The 20,522-nt window shown below is 43.9% G+C and overlaps 1 protein-coding gene across 1 annotated transcript in view; it reads left to right on the top strand.

The window, feature by feature from the left end:
• The window catches only part of COTL1 (coactosin like F-actin binding protein 1), a 70,314-nt gene extending 56,589 nt beyond the window's left edge, over positions 1-13,725 (top strand). Inside the window, exon 4 of the mRNA XM_085639650.1 lies at positions 11,019-13,725. Within this exon, the coding sequence (XP_085495776.1) occupies positions 11,019-11,129 (111 nt within the window). The 3' untranslated portion in view covers positions 11,130-13,725. The remainder of the gene's footprint in view (positions 1-11,018) is intronic.
• The last annotated feature ends 6,797 nt before the right edge of the window (positions 13,726-20,522 follow it).

The raw sequence follows: 20,522 nt of genomic DNA, 5'->3' as shown, positions 1-20,522 counted from the left end.
ACAGAACACGTGTCAAGTTGTCAGGATAGGCAGACAGATGCTTTATACAGGGGATGTTGGTGATGGGCAGAGGGGGTCAGGACAAACAGGATGCAGGTGATATGAAAGTTCCAGAGTGTCCAAATAGAGAACATTCAATGGCAATGACAATACAGTAACTAGGTCCAGTAATCACAACCGAACTATGCATTAATATTTCAGGTAGGGTGCAGTAATCATAACAAATATGTTACACTGTCACTCTAGCTACTATTTGTGAAGATGTGAGCACTAGAGTTGCAAATTTACACGGCTGTCCATAATTTCCACTCAAATCTCAGGCTCAATTATAGATCTATATTAAGTAAACCGAGCAATGGGTGAGCAGCGCTGGCGTACGTTATAAGCGATTCGAACAGAGACTTTTAGTACTACTGTATGGAAGGGAATACGCGCCTTTAGCATGTGCGAACCGGGATCTCTGGGCTTTAGGGACCCACTGAACCCACTAACCAATTAGCGGATGGGGGGCAGTGGCATTTCTGTGTTTGCACCAAGGCCCTTGGCATCTGTGCTTTGCTACCACGTCAAGGCAGGTCCTTAAATTCATACCTCGGGTTTCCCTGCCACACGCGAGCCTTGAACTCCACAGAATAAACACATTTAAATATTGAGAGGAACCCTTGTACGTGTTACAGGCACTGAAGAATGCACATCGTAGCCTCACACACACTGCCCCAATAACCAGGACATGGGCGGATCTTAAGGACCACGAGATCTGGGCATTACAACCTTACAAACACTGCGACAATAACAAGGGCACAGCGGGCACTGGAGGAACAAGGGCCTGGGAATCGCAGTTTGACAACTGCACACTGCGCCAATAACAAGGGCAGAGCGGGCACTTGAACAAAAACCTAGGACATCACAACCTCACAAATACCGCTCCATTAACAAGGGCAGAATGGGCACTGAATATATACTGCCCCTGGGCATTACAACCTTAAAGAGGCGGTGCCTGTATTAAGGATAGAGCGGGCACACGAACAAGAATGACTTGTACATCGCACTTCACACCCCGTCCCAATAATCAGGGTAGAGCAAGCACGGCAGAAACATGGTACCCACATCGACACCTCACAAACACTGCCCCAGTAACGAGAACGTGACAGGCACACAATGCCCGACTCATGCTTTCTCAGCTGCACCATTCCCGGCCTAACCCTGTGGCGGAGGCCGCTTGACTGTCTGAATATTTTATGCGCTATCCACTTAATGGCCACCTGTCCACGCACCTGAAAGCTGCCGTCCCCGTTTTCTATTGGTTAACAGTACACAGCATAAATCAAAAACCCGCCAAGGGAGAAGGCTTTTCAGAATGGTGTGATTAACTCCCACCGGGGCGATTCCCCCAGCAGCGTCCACTTAGTGAGGGATATTAGCAAGATGAATGGCATTGGCGGCAGAGGAAAGAAATTCAGTCACGGCCGGCATGATGGGCGGGCGGGTGGGGGGGTGGTGGAAATGGGGTCGTCGCAGGGGGGATGCAGGAGGGGTCCTGCGCCAGCTTCTGGATGGGTCCCGACGACTCCCGCCGTCCGGTCCTGACTCCCGCGTTTTCAAATTCCGGCCAGCTGCAGCTCTCCTCGTCATCAGGAAAGGCAGCCTCCCTCCCTCCCCTCCGCCAATCACAACGCTGCAATGGCAGCGTTGTGATTGGTGAGGCGCAGCAGAGAGCGCCCCAGCCGGGCTATTTTCTCTATGTAGGCTGCTGCATGCAGCAGCCTACATAGAGAACAAGCATTGGCATAGCCAATAGGTCTTGCTTTTGGGACCTTATAAGTGTTTAGCCATGCAACAGTTGATGTTGTTGCACCAAGGATATTGTGCTGCATAACTAAATACTTATAAGGTCCCAAAAGTGAGACCTATTGGCTATGCCTATGCTTGTTTTTAATTGGTAGCATACAGCATAAAAAGAAAAAGAAAGCATGTTGCACCTAAAAGCGACAGGCATATGCTTTCAATCAAATTTGTAGATGTAAAAAAAGAAAATCACCGATGTGGCTGTTATACTAGTGGTGTTTTTTTTAAATAACAGATCTTTATTGTTATTATTTACGAAGCAGTCAAGAATAAATCACCAGTAACAAAGCACTGAAATCGCAAGCATCTACAATGGTACAATGTCACAAACACTTTTTAACAGCAAATTTAAAAAAGAGACAGAAAATTAATCACCAGCTAACAGGGCATCCGAAGTGCAGGCAAAATACATACACAGTATCTAAAGTTAAAATTAAAATAATTTAAATCGAAAAGCACTTTCTGAGCCGCCTTTGTCACTGAAAAGAAAGGAATTATTTCTAGGCGGATGTCAGTTTTGTGGAGTCACTTTAAGTGAATGGAGTCAGTGGGGGGAAAAGTCTGTGACCCCTTGCGCCATGCTACATGCTATGTTTTTATATTGTGTATGTTTTATTTCAAAACTGTCTGGTGATTATGATTTTTTTCCTCACTTTGCACCCAAGACCACTAAAAAGGGGAAAGGGCTGGATGTGATAAAAGAAATTTCTAACAAAGGGCTTATGTGCGGGTCTTCTGCCTGTGACATGAAAGGGGACATATGATGGCAAGGAATAAATACCTTTTCTGGGCAACAGACAGTGCAGCTGGACTCCTGCCATCCATGTTAAGGGAGGGTAAAGCCAGTGAAAGTTAATGGATATGTATAGGATGTCCAGGTGCTGCCCTCCATCCGACAATTGTTTCCGGTTCTTGAGGAGTTTGGACTGCGGCTTCATGCGCGCTCTATACATTGTAACAGACGAGAGCAGGAATAAAGGGGGCAAGAACATTATCTGGACGTGTGGGATTAACATTGCTTAACTGAGATTTCCGTCTATTATAAGCCCCTCCCTCAATTTAAATTGATGAGACATTCATAGTGACTCCCACACCGGACTCATTCGGCGCCTGCATTTTGCTGTTTTTTTCTAAATGTTTGTGAGCTACTACTGGTGAGATTTTCCGAAAGGCTCTTATTAGCAAAACAGTAATACTATTAAAAAAATTAAATAAATACTCGAACTCATTTCTCAAATATTTCGTTTACCTGTCCGTCTTGGTGCGCTAAAAAAAACACCTGCTAAGATAAATATCCATTCTGATTAACACTATTAGAATTTTACCCCCACAAATGGCTCTTGCGATGTCTAAATTCCCCCAGTTAACAATGCAAACTTCCGGTTATTTGATGTGGTGTTAGCTTCAGGGGCCAGTGGCTAGAAAAGACCGAATTCAATTCAGAGCATTTGTACAGCATCCGGCAGGGTTCATGGTCAGAAAAGGGTTTAGGTTGCTTTCACAGAAAGTGTAGTCCAATTGAAAGGGGAAAAAACAGAAATCTGGATTGATTTGTTCACGTTCACAACCTTTACCATATTATAAAACAAATTATACCTCACCCCCTTTTCTTGATTATAAATCATCTCCTGCAGTAGGGATCTCACAAGTAAGAACAACAACTTTCCAAAGACGGGGTTATTTTCAGCTATGTTGAATTCTCTTTTAGCTTCTTTTCTAGTGACAAAAATGTCTACGCATGCATTTATTGGGTCTCAAAGCCCTCCAGTAAATATGAGTGAGGATTATTCGCGGCCATGCATCATCAAAACGCTACCATCGCTTGGACATTAAAACATAAATTATCCAATGCTGGCATCCTGTGGCCATTTAGTAATTCTTTGTTTTAAAATGAAATCTTATAGGTATATTAAAATGCTCAGGTTTACAACTGTGCATCTTTCTATTTATTTATTGTTTGGGGCAGAAAATACCCTTCTAAATTGCGCCTGCGGGTGGCCGGACGTCATGAAGACGACATTGAGGTCCCATTAATAACTAATGCAAAAGATAACTATGGATTAGTAATTTACACAATGCTCAGGCGAATGAAAGCGCCTATTGACACTGAATTATTGGTGTTAGCATTACCCAATTCAACAGATCGCATTTTCAACCTCGGGAGGATAAAACGGTGATTCTAGAATTATGCAGGATGTATAATGACTTCTGCAGCAGACATGCTACAACTGGTTTAGCTTACGCTTACAGGTTGCTTTATTTTTTAAACACGCATCTGCAAGAATCGGTGAAGGGAAAACACACTCCATTAAAGAGCAGTTTGACAGGATGCATAGCGAGCTGTAAGAGGATCTGTTGCATCAAACATGGCGCCCTTCTAGTCTTGCATAAAAATGTGCTTGGTTCTAACATGATCCCTACAACATCTTGCGCTAAAGCGAACTGATGAACAAGAAACGCCTAAGCAATACTCTTAATGCACTATAAATACTCAAAATAAGTCCGATCCAAATGTCTTTTGAGTTGCACTTTTCCCACCCGATGCTATATCTGGGACTGACCCCCTGCTGCTGAAAGAGAACCGTTTGGGTTTTCAGGTCGCAGATGAGCCTCTGGCTCGTAGGCTGTGGGATAGTGATCATGCTGGCTGGTTAGGCTGCCTTTGCTGCAGGCTATGCTGAACACGCCTCACTATGCCAAGTGACCAACTGCATTCCCGTAAAAGTAACGGGCCGTGAAAGTGAAAGTAATCGCGATCAAAGCGAAAGTGATTGCGATCGTGAGGACTGGACACGCTGTGTGGTAAGCAAGTGAGTGATTCGTGCGCAGCAGTGAAGGGCGGCTGCGCCCGTGCACGCTCGCGTGAATCAAGCGTTAGGCCAGCGAGGTCTGGTAGCGCTTTGGAAACCCGTATACTAAATGTCTCTCCAAGCAGCGCATGCGCTAGCTCTGGCGAGACCTAAAAAGGGAGAGTGGGCGGTTCTGCTCGAGGGCATGGGGGAGCGGCTTGCCCACTGTTGAGGGTATTGACTGTTTGGTCGGCCCCAGGGCCGACCGACCAAACAATCAGTAACCACAACAGTGGGCAAGCCACTCCCCCCCCCCCCCCCCCCACCCCTGCCCTCGAGCAGGACCGCCCACCCCCAACCAGGCACTTCTCCTTTCTCGCAGTGCGAGAAGCAGAAACATAAAATGGTAGTTGTTACCATTTATGTCTCTGCCTTCTCGCACTGCGAGAAAGCAGTGCGGCCACGCCCCAATGGGGGAGCCGCCACTGCTAGGACCGATGCATATCGGACATGTCACTTTTTTAACTGCATTGTCTGTCACAAATTGTAATGTTTCTCTATGCATGGTTTTGTTTTATCAATTCATGCCTGTACCTACAGGCATGCTAATATGGGGCTTTTATGGAGGAGTGCATAGGGGAGACGAAAGCAGGAGGTGCCTACAAAATTCCTTGTTTGCAGAGAGAAGGAACGGGTGACATGTGAACAGGGAGGCTAGAAAAGGATTTCAACTACAGAGAAAAAAAAGGGTGGTGACAAAGTGACAGTCCCAAATGCCAAACATTTTCCAATAATTGGAAGCCAGGCATCCCTGCCATAAATGTCTAAACATTACAAACCCCTTCTCTTTGGCTAAAATTTGGCTTGCATTTCTTAATGGCACTCCAATGAGAAACTAAGCCAAGCAATAGGTTCTTTTTTTGGTCGAGCCCTCCAGGCTTTGCAAAAGACTTTTTGTGAGTTTACCAAGAACATACAGGGACTTACAACTGTCCACATGTTGCTTACCATTGGTTGGCTTTATTGTCACTCATTTACTTGCTTCATTGGCTTTCTTTATCCCAGCTTGTCCATCTTGATTGTCCCTCCCCTGGAGCATTACCTCTTTACCAGCTCTCTGACTAGCTGGCTTTTATCCTTCTCCTCCTCATGTATTCCCTGCTTCCTGTGTTAGTCACTTTTGTGTGCTTCTTGCTCTCTTGTGTGCTTCTCCTTCATGCTCTTCTTTCCCCGCCCATGCTGTGTGGTGTTCTCTGCATGTGCGCTTCTTTACCCACCCCTTGTATTGCTCTCTCCCTCATGCTCTGCTTTCCCCTTCTCACCCTAGGTCGATTTGCTGATTCATTCCTTCATTACAGCTCCACCCCGAGGTCTATTTCTTTCAAAATGTGTGATTCGTGCTAAAAAAAAAAGGCACCATGGCAGTGGAATGATGCAACCTCAGGCAGTGGTCACATCATTGCCTCATTCTTAAAAAAAAAAAAAAAAATCAATAAAAAAAAACCAAGCAGCTAGTATGGGTGGGGGGAGTCTTATGCTGTGTAAAGCATTGTCAGAAGGCAATTGCTTTGCCTTTGCTTGTTTTCTCTTTCCATGTGTGATCATGTTAACTGTCTAGGACTCACCCCCTCTATCGGCTTTACCTTGACCTGCTTTTCAAAAAATGTGATGTGTATCTGCGTTTGCCCGCAATGGCAAAAACCGCCCCAAAACTGGGATTTTTGACAATGCATCTAGGCGGTGTTTATGAAATGATTGAGGAGTATATAATAGCACAAGAGCTTGCTTTGCCCTGCCTGGGAGTACGATTTGCTGGTCTGTCAGCTGGCTCACTGCTTCATTAAGTGGTCATGGCACCATATAAATATTAGGCTGTAACCTTTCTTCTGGCAATTGACAACTATTATGAATTCCTTTTTTATTATAGAGGAGCAAGAGGCAATTCACTTACTGACTTGGTGCAGTGGCAGAAGACAACCTTTAGGGTGAAGACGCAAAAGGGCAACACTATTACAGGCTGAACTTTTCCATCAGCCGATTGGGCGCAGTCACTCACTGGAACTAACAAATGGGTGTCCTTTATGGGGAGCCCCAAGTGAACTGGACTGAATTTATTTGACATTTGCTCACCAGCTTAAAATGCATTGGAAGTGAGAGTGGCTGGATGTTGTGTTCAACAACCTCCTCTTATGTAGACTTCATTCATTCATCCCTGGCTGCTTGACTTTGCTTATCAGCTTTTCTAGTGCAAATGTCTCTCTTCATTCTCTAAATGTGAAATGCTAATAAGATGCTGGTGGTAAATTGGCAAATTTCATTTGAACCTGATCCATGAAATTGTTTCAATTTCGTCCAAGAAAGTTATGAACTAAAAACTTAAGGTGACACATTTTTTTTAATTGGCAATGTGCAAGCCAGAAACAGTGTCAACACAACTCCCCCGCTGTTCATATTGTTAGGAATAGGTGGGTTTTGCAGAGTTCTGGTCTTAATTCAAATATTGTTTTAGGTAACCTCCTCTCCTCCAGATATCATCCACAAAGTTAATTTCATATTGGTAGCTAGAAATGCAGACCATAAGGTCTCCGGTTTCTTGACAGATTTTAGGGTTTGGATTTTGTGCTGGTGATGAGGTATCAACTTGATGACAGGTGCGCTTGACGTCCTCAATAGCTGAATGAACACTTCAAAATCATGGATGTCAATTAGAGACAACCAGAGGCAACAACTACCCCTGGCCTGCCCTTTAGAATACTTGATTCCTGGTCTCACAGATCACGAGGCCGTCGAGGTCTGTCTGCGGATTGCAATCCTTGCACTTCTAAAAGCCGTTCAACTGCAAACAGGAGGCTGTAGAGGGAGTAATGATGGAGTGAGCAGTCAACCCTAATATACCATTGCAGGTCAAAGGGTGAGTGATTTAACTTCTTTCTACCCTTGGTGTTTCCATGACTTGTTATCGACCATGGCCAATCAGCATTCCTAAGACACTCAGGGATCTGCGCTATCCCCGACATTGTTTAATCTATACGTAACACCACTGGCAAACCTAATAAAAGATCAAGTGTTAAAATTAGTATCGTATGCTGACGACACTCAGCTGGTGGTGTCTCTGACTCAAAGTGTGGAAGTCACTGCGGAGAGATTCAGAAATTGCCTCTCTAGTGTGATGAGCTGGATGAGTACGAATTTTCTCAAGCTCAACACAGAGAAAACTGAGGTGATTGAATTTGGCCAAAAACCCTCTATCTGGAACCATCTTTGGTGGCCACCAGAAGCAGGTGTGTGCCCACTCCCAGCGCATAAAGTGAAGAGCCTGGGCTTCCTGGTTGACAAAGATTTAACACTGACTTTTCAAGTCAACCAGGTCGCTTCGGCCTGCTTTTTGATGATTAAGGTTCTTCGGAAGATACTGCAGTTTATTCCTCTTTTCCTAAGGAAAACAGTAGTAGGGGCTTTAGTTCTATCTCGTATAGACTACTGCAATGCGTTATATGCTGGAATTGGGGAAAGACCGCTTTCTAAACTCCAGTCCTTGCAGAACGCGGCGGTAAGAGTACTGCTAGATCTCCCGAAACACCATCCTACATCTAGCATGAGGTTTCTTCATTGGCTCCCTGTGCGGAGGAGGATACAGTTTAAGGCTTTATGCCTTGTACATAAAGCTGTACATGGAGGAGGTGCAGATGATATGAAATTGCTCTTCCCTCGCTATGTACCGACTCGGACATTAAGATCGGGGAGTTTGGGCCTAGTGTGCCTATCTAAAACCAAGAGGGCCCGGTGGGGTGGTAAGGCTTTTCCATTCCAAGCGGCAAAATTATGGAATACCCTATCAACAGAACTGCGATTAGGAACAAACAAGACTCTGTTCAGAAAAGCCTTAAAAACCTGGCTATTTACTAAATCTTAGATACGATCCTCAAATACCTCCTTTTATCTCACAGCGCCAAGACGCCTCGGCATAAGTGCGCTTAATAAATATCTGTCAGTCCGTCAAGACCTGTGGAGGTGGGCTGAAGGTATCTTGGATCCCTTGAAAATTCTAGCCTTTGCTTCTCTGCTAACGTGGCCAAAATAAGGGTCAGTTTTATGATGATGAATATAATGGGGAAGAGCATACAGAGCAATCCAAAGAAAGACATGAAGCAGGGACCAGTGCACTCTACGGCCCTCAGTACATTATCTCCAGGGAGATACCCCTTTGGGCAACTAAACGTTTTCTGGTGTCTCTGGCCCTCAAACTCCAGACTCGATAATTCTGGGCCTATAGACACCAGACCCGGAGACTTGTGGAGCTATGGGGGTTGCGACCAGCTGCTGTGCCCTGCTCCTACCCACCTGTATACTTCAGCCTGGGGAAGCAGAAAAAACTACCCTTGCAGAAGTAATTGAAACTCTGCCCTATTGCCACGTCCACCTCCCTCTGTTCCTCCAGGACCAAGAAAAAAAGTCCCAGCATCCTTTACCACCGGCATCCAGCAGGGAGTCAATATGTGTGTATTGGCGCACGCTATTTCACCTGGGAGTATTCCCAGGTCCATGTGTTATCACGCATTCTGGGGGAAATAACTCGTAATCCCTGTTCACTTGCAAGGAAATACCGTCTCGAATCGTTAATTTCCACCATGGTATTTCCAGGCAGAGTTAACAAGGAACTCGTAATGAGGGACCTGGCTGGCAGAAATTAAATGAATATACAGCCTATCAACTTGAACAGCTGGCTCAAGCATGGCTTTCACTCTGCGTGTGTTTGTTTGATCAGCTATCAGTTTGTTTTGGTTGGACAGAAATGATAGATGACCTTGGTGAAGTTGTTGATGTTCTGGTCCCTCCGGTCTTTTCACTGTCTTCTGACCTCTTATTTCTGTATCGTCTCGCCCTCGTTTCAAAGTGATTCATATGCATCTCCTTACAAACGGCTGGGATCTTCCATCTAGTTTGGTTTCTTGTTCCAAACCTAGACTGAAGATAAATGTTTTGCAAAAATATACATTCTAAATTAGTCTGCTAATATATAGACCATAGGCATTTATACCTGCCTAGAAAAATGCAAGCTTATATTTAATTCTGACATACAGTTGTACATATTTTAGGATTGGGATAATTTATTGTGTACTCCACTCGAACTTGTGTTGGTAGACCTTGATGAAAGGTTGAGATGTTACTAGGCTAAGTTTTGCAAACTATGTTTTTATCGTCTGTGTTTTTACATACTACGCGGTGTTTATCCTCGATTTCGCAGATGTGTAATCATTCACATTTCGGTTTAGCAGGCACGTAAAAGGAACAAAAGATTGACCAGGCACAATATGAGGGTTTCGCAACATTTTAGGGGAGCTGTTGGCCCTTCCTAGTATGTATTTAGGAGTGTTAGTTGTAAGTTATGAAAACGAGTGGGGGCTCCAAAATTGGGGTTGGGCCACGCCAACATTTTAGTGGCCCACCTACACTTGTGTGTAGGAGGCAGCTAATAGAGACCTTGGGTGCCTCTAACTCAGCAATACAAGAAGTGGTGTGGTATCAACAAGGTAATACTGTAAATGAAGCACGGATGGTTTCACCGGCTTTTTCCCATTGCATTAAATGTTAGTACAGGGTGTAAATATTGACCTATGTATCGCCTCAACCTGATGGTGGAGCAATTCAGCTTTTCCAATTAGGAAGAATTCTCACTATTGATGCATTGCGACTGAACCAAACTATTTGAATTCACATTTTGGAGACCAATATTGGATCCCTATTACGTCTGGACTTTTTGGCTGTCCACCCCTCCCTTCATAGTCCTGAGGAAGACCTGCAGTGACGCTCACCATTCCGCGCTGTGTCCAAGGTCGCAACGTCAACACTTTCCCATCACACATGTCCACACAGTTCTCTTGACCAATAGTCAATCAGTATTGGGTCTTGCATTACATGTGTTAAATAACGAGATAGGACAGAAATGTAACAACTCTTTTAATTTATGTCACATGTATGTTTTGTATATAGTGTACTGTCCACTTCACCAGCCACCACATCACCTTCTCACAATAGTCACCTTTGTATTTTCACAATTTACTTGTATTTGTGACAACCAGTTAATATTCAATACTTCTTGAAATATGAGTAAATCAACTCTCCCTGTATTTTCCTGGTGTATTCTCAATTGAAACACCCTTTCTCTTGTATTGAATACATTTATCTCAGCAATTGTATCACCCAACAGAACCAATTGTTTTCTATATTAGCCTCATACCCAACAGCAGATTGTTAAGCTATAGACTCTATAGAATCTTTGTTTTGTGGTTATTTTAAACACACCTATAGAATGTGTAAGACAAAGGTGGTTTTCTGGGTCCAGCTGTTAAAGATGCTCACACCTCTCCATTCTGTCTCTTCCAGAGCTTTGCCAAAGAGCTGGTGATCACAGACCACAAGGATCTGGAGGAGGAGTACATCAGGAATGAGTTGAAGAAGGCGGGCGGAGCCAACTACGATGCGCAGACAGAGTAAGGGAAGTGGTGGCCCCTGCTCCTTCCTGTGGATAAGGCAGCCCTGGGGAAACCGAGGACAAGCAGGAAAACCGAGAGGAAAGCAGAGGCAGCCAACTGTTTTGCATATCACGTTACCACATCATCCCCCATCTTCCTCCTCTCACCAAAGGACATCTCATTTTGCCTTCCCATGTAATGACCGTCTTTCCCTTTTACGAATGTGCAGAACTGCTCGCCCGCCTAGCTGCCAAGAGACCCCCTGTTACATGAGACTCCTCGAGCTGGCTTTTTAGAAAACAGGGCTTCACATTAGGAGGCCTTGTATATTCACTTCACCATTATTTGTATGGAAAGGGCGTTAGTAAACAGACTGAACTGGCTCAAGGTGACCCACATGGCTATTGAACCCTGCATATACATTCTGATCAGCCCATATCATCTATTCTGGTGCACAAACAAAGCTCTACTCATTCCGTGAGTACCAGTAAATGCACAGGGACTCCCATCCCTTTCATCTCATTGGACAGGCACAGTTATTCATCTCATTCAACTCAGTTGATTTGCAAAGTCGTTTATCCACTTGATCCTCCCAAAGCCATTCATCCCAGGTATTGCATGAGCCATTGATTCGAGTGTATACGCGCAGAGCCACTAATCCCATCAGTACCAGCATACACACATAGAATCACTCGCCCATAGTCCTATTTTCGGCTGACAGCTACTTCTCTTATTATTCTCATTGATTCTAACATATTGACACAGGGCCACTAATCCCGTTAATAAGAGAGTGCACATACAGAATCACTCATTCCCCAATTCCCATTGTTAGTGTGCAGTGTTATTCATCTCATTTATCTAATTGATTCTATTGTATACACACAGCCACTAATCCCATCAATTCCACTAGGCATACACCGATTCACTCATTCGCTAAATCACACTATAATGCACAGAGCTACTCGTCTCATTCATCTCATTGAAACTAGCGTATACACACAGAGCCACTAATCCCATGGATACCGCCATGCACACACAAAATCATTCATTCCATAAGTCCCATTCATAGTGCACAGAGCTACTCCTCTCACTGTGCTCATTGATTCTTGCATGTACATACAGAGCCACTAATCCCATTAACAGCTTCATATACATGAAGAATCCATTCTTCCTCCCATAAGCACACAGAGTGACTCGTCCTGTTGATTTTAGCAAATGCACAGTGGTCACTAATTCTATCATTCCCAGCATGCCTGTACACAGACACTCATTCCATTAGTCCCATTTGAAGTGTACAGATTCACTCATTTAATGGATTCTAGCACATACACAATCACTGGTCCTATCAATCCGAGCATACATGAGCAGAGTAACTCATTCAGTCAATCTATTGTAAGAGCACAGGACTACTCGTCTCATTGATTCTAGCGTATATACACAGAACCACTAATTCCATCATTCCGAGCACACACACACAAAGAATCGATCATTCCATGAATTCCATAATAAGCGCGCATAGCCACTCACGTTGATCCTTGCGTTTATATATAAGCCACTAATGCCCAGTATCTGCAAATGGCTATCTATCCCATCGGTCCCAGAGTATGCTTACAAGATGCCTCATCCCATCAATCGTAGTGTATGTGAAGAGCCGCTCATGCAACCCATCCCATTGTTTGCATGCAATTGCTAATTCCATCCACACCATAATATGCACAGCTTCCAAGTCTTCCTCTGGTGATGCCTTGTCCAAAGGAGCTCATCCTGCGCCTAGATTCGAACATGAGCTTCCTGGGCGCCTGATGTAATCGCGGATGCGGATTCTAATAGCTTTCAGCCGCTCGTCATCGCTTGGCATCTGAAATCTCCACTACTTGTGGGGATGTGCTTTGTGGACCATTCTACCATCGCTGGCCATAGATCGATGTATTATGACTTTTTCTAAGCTGTGCTTCATTCAATCGCAGAGATAACGTAATTTGTAAGTAGTACTAGCTTGCTGCAAATGTTTTGTTATCTTCCCTCTCCAAGTCTGATCAAAGGGGGAGAAATACACTTGCCTTAAAAGAAACAAATTGCTTTAATAGCTGCTGCACTCCTTCCCACCCTGCACACAAAACAGATCTTTTGATGTGAATGTCAAGGTTTCCATGGCAGCAGTGTGTTATTTTCTGGGAGTCTGGCTGTTCACTGGGTTTTTGTATAGCCTCTTTTTGTCTAACGCATGAAAGTTGTTGGCCGCCAAGGCCATTCTTGTATCCTGACGAGCAGAGAAGAAGCGAGGATTTTTGTAATTGCATATTTCTTTACAGTAGCGAAGATGTATTTTCATGTGAGTAGTAACAGGGTGGGATGAGTTTGGGTTAACTGGTATTCTGATATTTTGGCAGAAGAGTTTAAATTGGTCACGTTGCGAAAGGCTGGCCCCTTTAACTCAAAATTCAAGGTTGGTTAAGGACTCAATTTTGGGGCTCAAGTAAAAGACGGGATCATATTTGCGCTCCTTCTGTGTAATGATTGTTCTGCGGATCACCAACAGAGTGAAATGTACTGTATTGGAAAATTTCATGCTAAAAGCCAACCACTGGGTCAAAACATGATAAACATTTTTTTTCAAACTTTGTGTCCTTGTCTTTGTACATTAACTACTAACTGCTGTCAGCAAACCTGAGCCTGTTATCTTATTCTAGAATTGATTTGGAAGCATTTGTCTGTAAAATGAAGAAAAGTGATGTCTTGGTGAAAGCAAAACTGAAATCCTGCGACTGAGCACCTTGTTTTCTAGCAGATGGAAAGCAGTATGTTCTGAATTATAAGTTGATTCATGTGTCCAGCGCCAGGTGAAGTAATGGAATTAATTCATGGTTCCATATCATGTAACACCCAACCACCAGAGTATTTCATCGCACAAACAACCCTGTGTGAAACTAATACAGCTGAGTCATCCTGTCCTTATACAAACTGAGTTCGTTCTCGTGCCTGGAGGTGGAAATATTCACGATTTATAAGCACTTTCTACATCTGGTCTTCATCCGGTGAAATTAGACATGCCATTTCTATGAAAATTGGTCTCCCTGCGCTCTCACCCCCAGCTTAACAAACCCTCCCAGAACAAACGCTATGTCCTTCAACACTACCACTGCATTGTGCTAGCATTTGCTCCAGGTTACCACGCCAATCTCCTCAACCAGTTTATATCAATTGTGTCACTAGAGAAATTGTCCTCCACTAGTGGTTCGCCTGTCTGGCCAACTGGATCACCAAAATGAGATGTATTCCCACCACTGTCTCTGCCAACAGAAGATGTGAGGTTATGCAGAGTTGGATGTTATCGCATATTCTATGTATTATTTCTAATCAACAATAACCTGAGATTTCACATGCATGCAGATGACACTCCGATATAGATCAGTTTCTTACGGGCCGGAAGATTACGGGTCGATTATGAAGTGCATAACAGACTTTATAAGATAATTCCAGCTGTGCTAACTCTTGTTGAATGCACCTATGAAAGGAGCCAGGGCTTTCTATGACCACCTACAAGTTTGCTTCACCAGATGGTCCCCAAAGGTTCTAGGACTTTGGAACCATCGTGGACACAACATTTTCTTGAATCCCTCAAATCAACGCTGTCACAGGGAACATGTTTTAACATCAGTGTGCCCTCCACTGGATCTCGCATCTACTACACCTGCCGATTTGGGTTTGCTGTCTTAATTGTGGACCTCTCCCACTTGGGCCTGCACTCGAATAAATCTAGAACTCCCCACCAATGTGATAACTAAGGTCCAATGAGTTAAAATCAAACAACCCACTGCTTCCCTGGTCTGAAATGTTGACTGCACCTTTTCACTGTGCTGAAACCCTTCCATTGGTCTCTGCTGAACCAAAGGGTTGACTTCAAGTTACTTTGGTTCAAGCTGTAGCCCTTCCGTAATCGAGTACTCTTCTATTTCACCAGATTAATCATACTTTAATAACAAGTCAAGTGCTTGGGTTTGGTTACTCAGAGCAGACTCCAGTGTTTCAGGGTTAGAACTCTTAATGATCAAGGTCCTTCCCTATACTCTACAAGGTCAGAGTCCATCTCCTTTTGCCTCCTATAGAAGACGACGACTTTGGAACATTTAGAAAAAGACTAACATTCCACAGACTTTGGTTCTAAATCCCAGTGACTGACCTCACTTGTTGCCACTTTCTCATCTGCCTAGGAAACACAGAACCTTCTGAAGGATGGCCACCATTCCTGACTCTATGAACCTTCCGCTACAGTGTTTTGAAATCTGACAGCTCATACTCACTCATTTAACTCATATGTACACTGCATAGAGTTGTTGGTGCTGTACTAAGGCAGTGGAGAAAGTCTACGGCATGAATTGTGATTTTGGTTTACAATCCTAAAGTTATAAACCACAGACATAAAAGATGAACTGCAGCCAAAAATTGATTTGTGAGGGGAAGTGCCAAATTATTTCCAACTGTGACTCCACTAGGTGAGGAAAAAGTCCAGTTTTATAACCTCAATTTGTGTAATGTAGCGTTAGATGCTTATAAAGAACAGCCAGAAAACGAAATCATTTCTAACCCATGATGGACACTTGTCTTAGAGACCCAGTTCTAAAATCAACCAGATAGAACATGCACACGGGGACTTGGCTTAGACAGTGTGATTCGGGAGTGTGACTCTCAAATATCCCAGCTAAAAAAGCAGTGGGCAGCAGGGTGGAGGGAAGAGATGACCAAGGTTCGACATGGACTGTTTCCATGAGGAACAGGGTACATACGTATTTGCTTTAGGTGGGTCGCTGTCATGAGGGGTATAGTGGGCAAAAAACTATGAGTTTGAATGCTACGCTGAGAAATTGCCAGTGGTTAGATTATTTGGCAGCATTCATCCCATCACCTTTTGGGTGTTTGATTGCCAGTAGCATGCCTGGAAACCAAAGACTAGCACAGCTTTCCAACCCTACTACTGCCAATGTTTTGTATTCCAAAAAGTAGCACATTTTCACACATTCAAGGAGAACTTCTGTGGTTGCAGAATTACCCATTTTTTTTTTTGGGTAAACAACTTACCACATACATTTAACTTTCCGATCTCAAAAATGAAAGGAGAAAAATACAACACAGATATATCAAACCTGACTGTGGGCCCCCTAACCCAACTAACCAAGGCAAGAATACAAATGGAAGGTTTCTTAGTGCAAGCAGTAGCTGCCATCTGCGAGAGCCTGCATTGAGAAATCTCGCCGGGAGGTGCTCTGGAGTAATATTTTCCTTGATCGGCAACTTAACGTTGGTGAGTGCAAGCAAGGAAATCACTCCGGAACTCCGCTTGCTACTCGGAGTGGGAAAAACTCTGCAAACTCTACCAGCGGAGCGGAATTTCTCCCAGGCCTATATTAGACTAGGTGACTGTTAAACCTACTTAGGTGCTAGAAGTTGGTGATTCCTTGTCTACTGCAGTGGTGGAAAGAGCCCGAATTGCTAATGCTCAGAAACCAGTGATGCTCAGGTCTGAGGTTCTTTTCTTAACATCTTCAGAAGATCATATGCACAAGACTAGACCAGATCATGGGGTAGATAAAATTTGGGAAAATACAGAGGTTACACCTTTTGACATAAATGGTTCCTTTAGCTGAGCTTTTCTACACTAGGTTATCTTTCGTGACTGCAAACATGCATTCACCACCAGGATGTTGTTAGAAACACTCTGAAAAGAAAATTCTATGAATCGGTTTGAAATAGTCAAAACAACTCTGAGACAGAAGGGCTCTGGTTAGCCAACATCAAATTGATGTCAAGTACAACTATAAAATTCGTCACTTAGTTGGCAGCGACAGGACTGGTAATCATAGAAGCAAGACAGAAACTTCCATCCCATATATTTGAAGTCGGCTCCATGCAGCTGATGCTCCAGGGGTGTCCTATACAGGCCAAACAGGGTAGGGGTAATCTTGTGTAGTTCATAAGAATTCGGTGTTCGAGTCTCGAATGAAGGCTTCTCTATATATTTAGGCTGTGGTCTTGTAACTGCCTAGACGTCTTGTGTACATCAGCAGGGTCCAAAAAGCTATACGTTCAGCTGTCGACTAAAATACATCTTTGGAGGATTAGGAGTCATTCCCTCAGAAGGAATCTCACGTACGTCATGACTGTTTGAGGGTTGTAGCCTCAGATGGACACTCCTGTATCCTTGCGAGCGGACTACTGTTTCCCAAGATGGAATCTCATCTACATCATGAAGGTTGGTTGGTGTTCCATTGGTCATTATGATTTATATTATGAGGGTTATGAGTTGTAGTCCAGATGGAGTGTTGTGAACATCATGAGGATGGTGTGTTGTAGCCACAGGTGGAGTCTTAGTTGGGTAAAGATGATGGGAACTGGTGCTTCAGGTGGAAAATCCTGTGGCTAGTGATTGCCATATCCTAGGATGAAGTTTCATGTATATCATGAGGGCTGATATTGCGACCTCCGATGGGACCTCATCCACCCAATGAGAAGTGGGAATTGGAGTCTTGAGTAGACCATAACCGCGTCAGTGTAGGAAAGTTTTACGTATTAATCTAGAGGTTTTGTAGCCGGTGACATGGGTTTTCAGCATTTTAGTAAGTGGTAACAAGTATTTGGTGGCAAGACTAAGTTTCTCTCTCTAGGTGGTGGAAGTGACTTCCTATGTCTGTTCCTCAGATTGGGTGGGTGGAATGAGGTCCCCTGTGTTAGTAATAGGACCAAGATCTACAGAGTTGTGGCATTGACTCTAAAGATCTGCCACCAAGGTGTGGTCACTATTAACATGACCGCATCTTTTCTTGTAAATTTAGTTTCACAGAAGGGTAAGGAATCTGCCTGTTCACCAGACAAACACACAGTTAATTCAGTGCTATATATACAAGCAGTTGCTTCACTGAACCATATTCCTATTACATTACTCAATTCTACCAACCGACAGCCAATTGTACGCACCACAAAAAGAAACCTTTAATAAATGGGGGGTGCGCCTATAAGCATGTCTGATGAGTTAGTTCATCCCTTTTAAGCCCCAGCTCTTTACATGATTTACATTGCAGTATTGGTGAATGGTCCTCAAAACCTGGAGGATTGCGCAACATCACAGCCTAATAAGAGTGCTCAAGGCAGTTCTTGAATGGTAATGCTTGACTAGCAGGCACATATGGCAGTGGGCGGTGGAGGTTCTCTCCAAACAGTCGTCCTCCGGGACGGCTCCTCCGTTGAAGCGAAGAAGCGTTATCCCACTTAAATGCCCCATGGTAATTCATTAACATTTTATATTTCATCCCCTGTCCCGAACAGAGCATCAGGACGGGGGCGGGGCCGCTGCTGAGTGACAACAGCAGGGAGGAGGCTGGTTGTGTATGCACTATTTAAAGTGTCTATGTCTTTTTTGGCCGCCCGTCTTGGGACGACCAGCCACACATGTGCACTTTTAACATCTCTAACCCAGCTGTGTTAAGACAGCTGAGTTGGAGCAAGTGCATGCCTCCAGAGCTCTGTGGAGCACTGCGTGAGGCCACTCCCTCCAATCATGCTGGTGAGAGCAGCTCTCTGATTGGTCAAGTGAGTTTCCTGGTGGCCGGGCTGCAGTGGCTACTAGGACGTCCAGAGCAAGGAGGTCCTGTTGAGTAAGGTTAGTTTTTTTTTTTATTAACATTTTTAATGCGGGCGTGCCCCTCATCCCCATATATGTCGACTGGTCACGGAAGACCGAGCTTTTGACCATGGGCAGGAGCTGGGCTCTAGAAATCCAGTTTCAAACTGTGTCGTTCAAAATGCCAAAGCCAAATAGGAGCAATGCATTGTCATTTTAAATATTGGCTTTATTATTGACATATATTCAAACGCCATGCTTCTAGAATTTAGCTTAACTCCAGCAAGATCCTCTTGATGTATCATTTACTGTTTTCATTGGTGTGATATAAATCAAGATCTAGGATCTACTTTGTTGTAAAATGTCATGACTAGATCATTCCTGTGAAACAAGTGAAATAGCCACACAGTAAACAATAAGTGTATGTTTGGCACAGGACTGAATCTTGTGCAGCCAAATGTCGGTGTGCAGCTCAGATTGCCAGATGGATCATGCACCCTAGACATGTATTTAGTAGTGCCTTCTCATTTAATAAATCGGTGCATTCTGGTGGGTGTACTCTTTGTTTACTTAATTTCTACCAATTGGACTACCACACTGAAAGAGCAGAATATGAGAGTACAGAAGACCTGTACTGGAAGAGGGCACAGGATGTAAGAAAACATGAAATAAGGAGGGAATAGTGCTTAATAAAGGATGGGAAGGAGCACATACCCGACAAAAGCCCAAAGACAGGATGAGTAGCCTCATATTGCTTCTGTATAAGGTCAGGGACTAGACGAGAGAGACCCCAGTGGGAGAGCATAGGATGAGAGGAGGACAGGATGGGAAAGCATCAGTTAACAAGGACCAGACCATAGAATTGGAAAGAGAGCAGAGGATGTGAAAGGAGACGGAAGCACCATCACTCACACACCAACTCACAGACCTATATTTGCTCACCTCAAATGCCTGTTTTTCTAGAAAAGTTGTAAGCAGAGGATTAGCACAGAGCCATCCACACTGAGCTAGAAAGGGACAAAGTATTTTGATATTTCTATAGAAAAGTCTTCAAGCATAGGATTGGCACAGTGCCATCCATGCTGAGCTGTAAAATGACAAAAGTCTCTTACCACTCCAAGCACAGTATTACAGCTTTGGATGGTAAAATACCATCCAAGCCAACCTGGAATGAACAGTGGCGGCCGCCACATACAAAACAAGCATTTGCAATGCAATAGGTCTCGCATTTTGTAAATGACAATGCCTTTTATTTATGTGCACCGCTTGCAGGTTTTCAAAACACATAAATAAAAGTCATTGTCATTTACAATGCCAAAAGCTCTAAAACTCGCAAATGCGAGACCTAGTGCCTTTGTGCAATATGTTTTGAACTTTTCAGTAAAGCTAGTCATACTCATTTGGGAGGCGGGAGGGGGTCTAAAACCGCTGACTATGTTAAGTAAATAAAGGCGCTTCGCCATGGTTCAAACGGCTCTCTTCAATAGTACTGGAACTATTAGTTCGAGGGATTATTGGTATCCCTGAATTAAACTGAGTTGTGTGGTCAACAATCAGTAGCCTGCTGAGGCTCTCCCTCCTTAAGCACCTTGTCCCTCTTTAACAAATACCAGCTGAATTAGTTCAAAGCTCACAGCATCTGCATGTTGTTGCATATTTTATGGTACAGAGATTCACATAGAACATACCTGATTACTTTACGGCCCCTGTTCTTGTCCCTTAACTTGCTAGCTGGTACTGTTCTAGAGCAAGCATGTGACCCGCAGCTTCCGATGACTATACGACTGGGGAGCAGTGTGTCAC

Source organism: Triturus cristatus, chromosome 12 (genome assembly GCF_964204655.1).
Source record: "Triturus cristatus chromosome 12, aTriCri1.1, whole genome shotgun sequence".
NCBI classification, from domain to species: Eukaryota; Metazoa; Chordata; class Amphibia; order Caudata; family Salamandridae; genus Triturus; species Triturus cristatus.
Note: the sequence above shows the minus strand (reverse complement) of the source record. Positions and strands in the feature narration are given on the sequence as shown.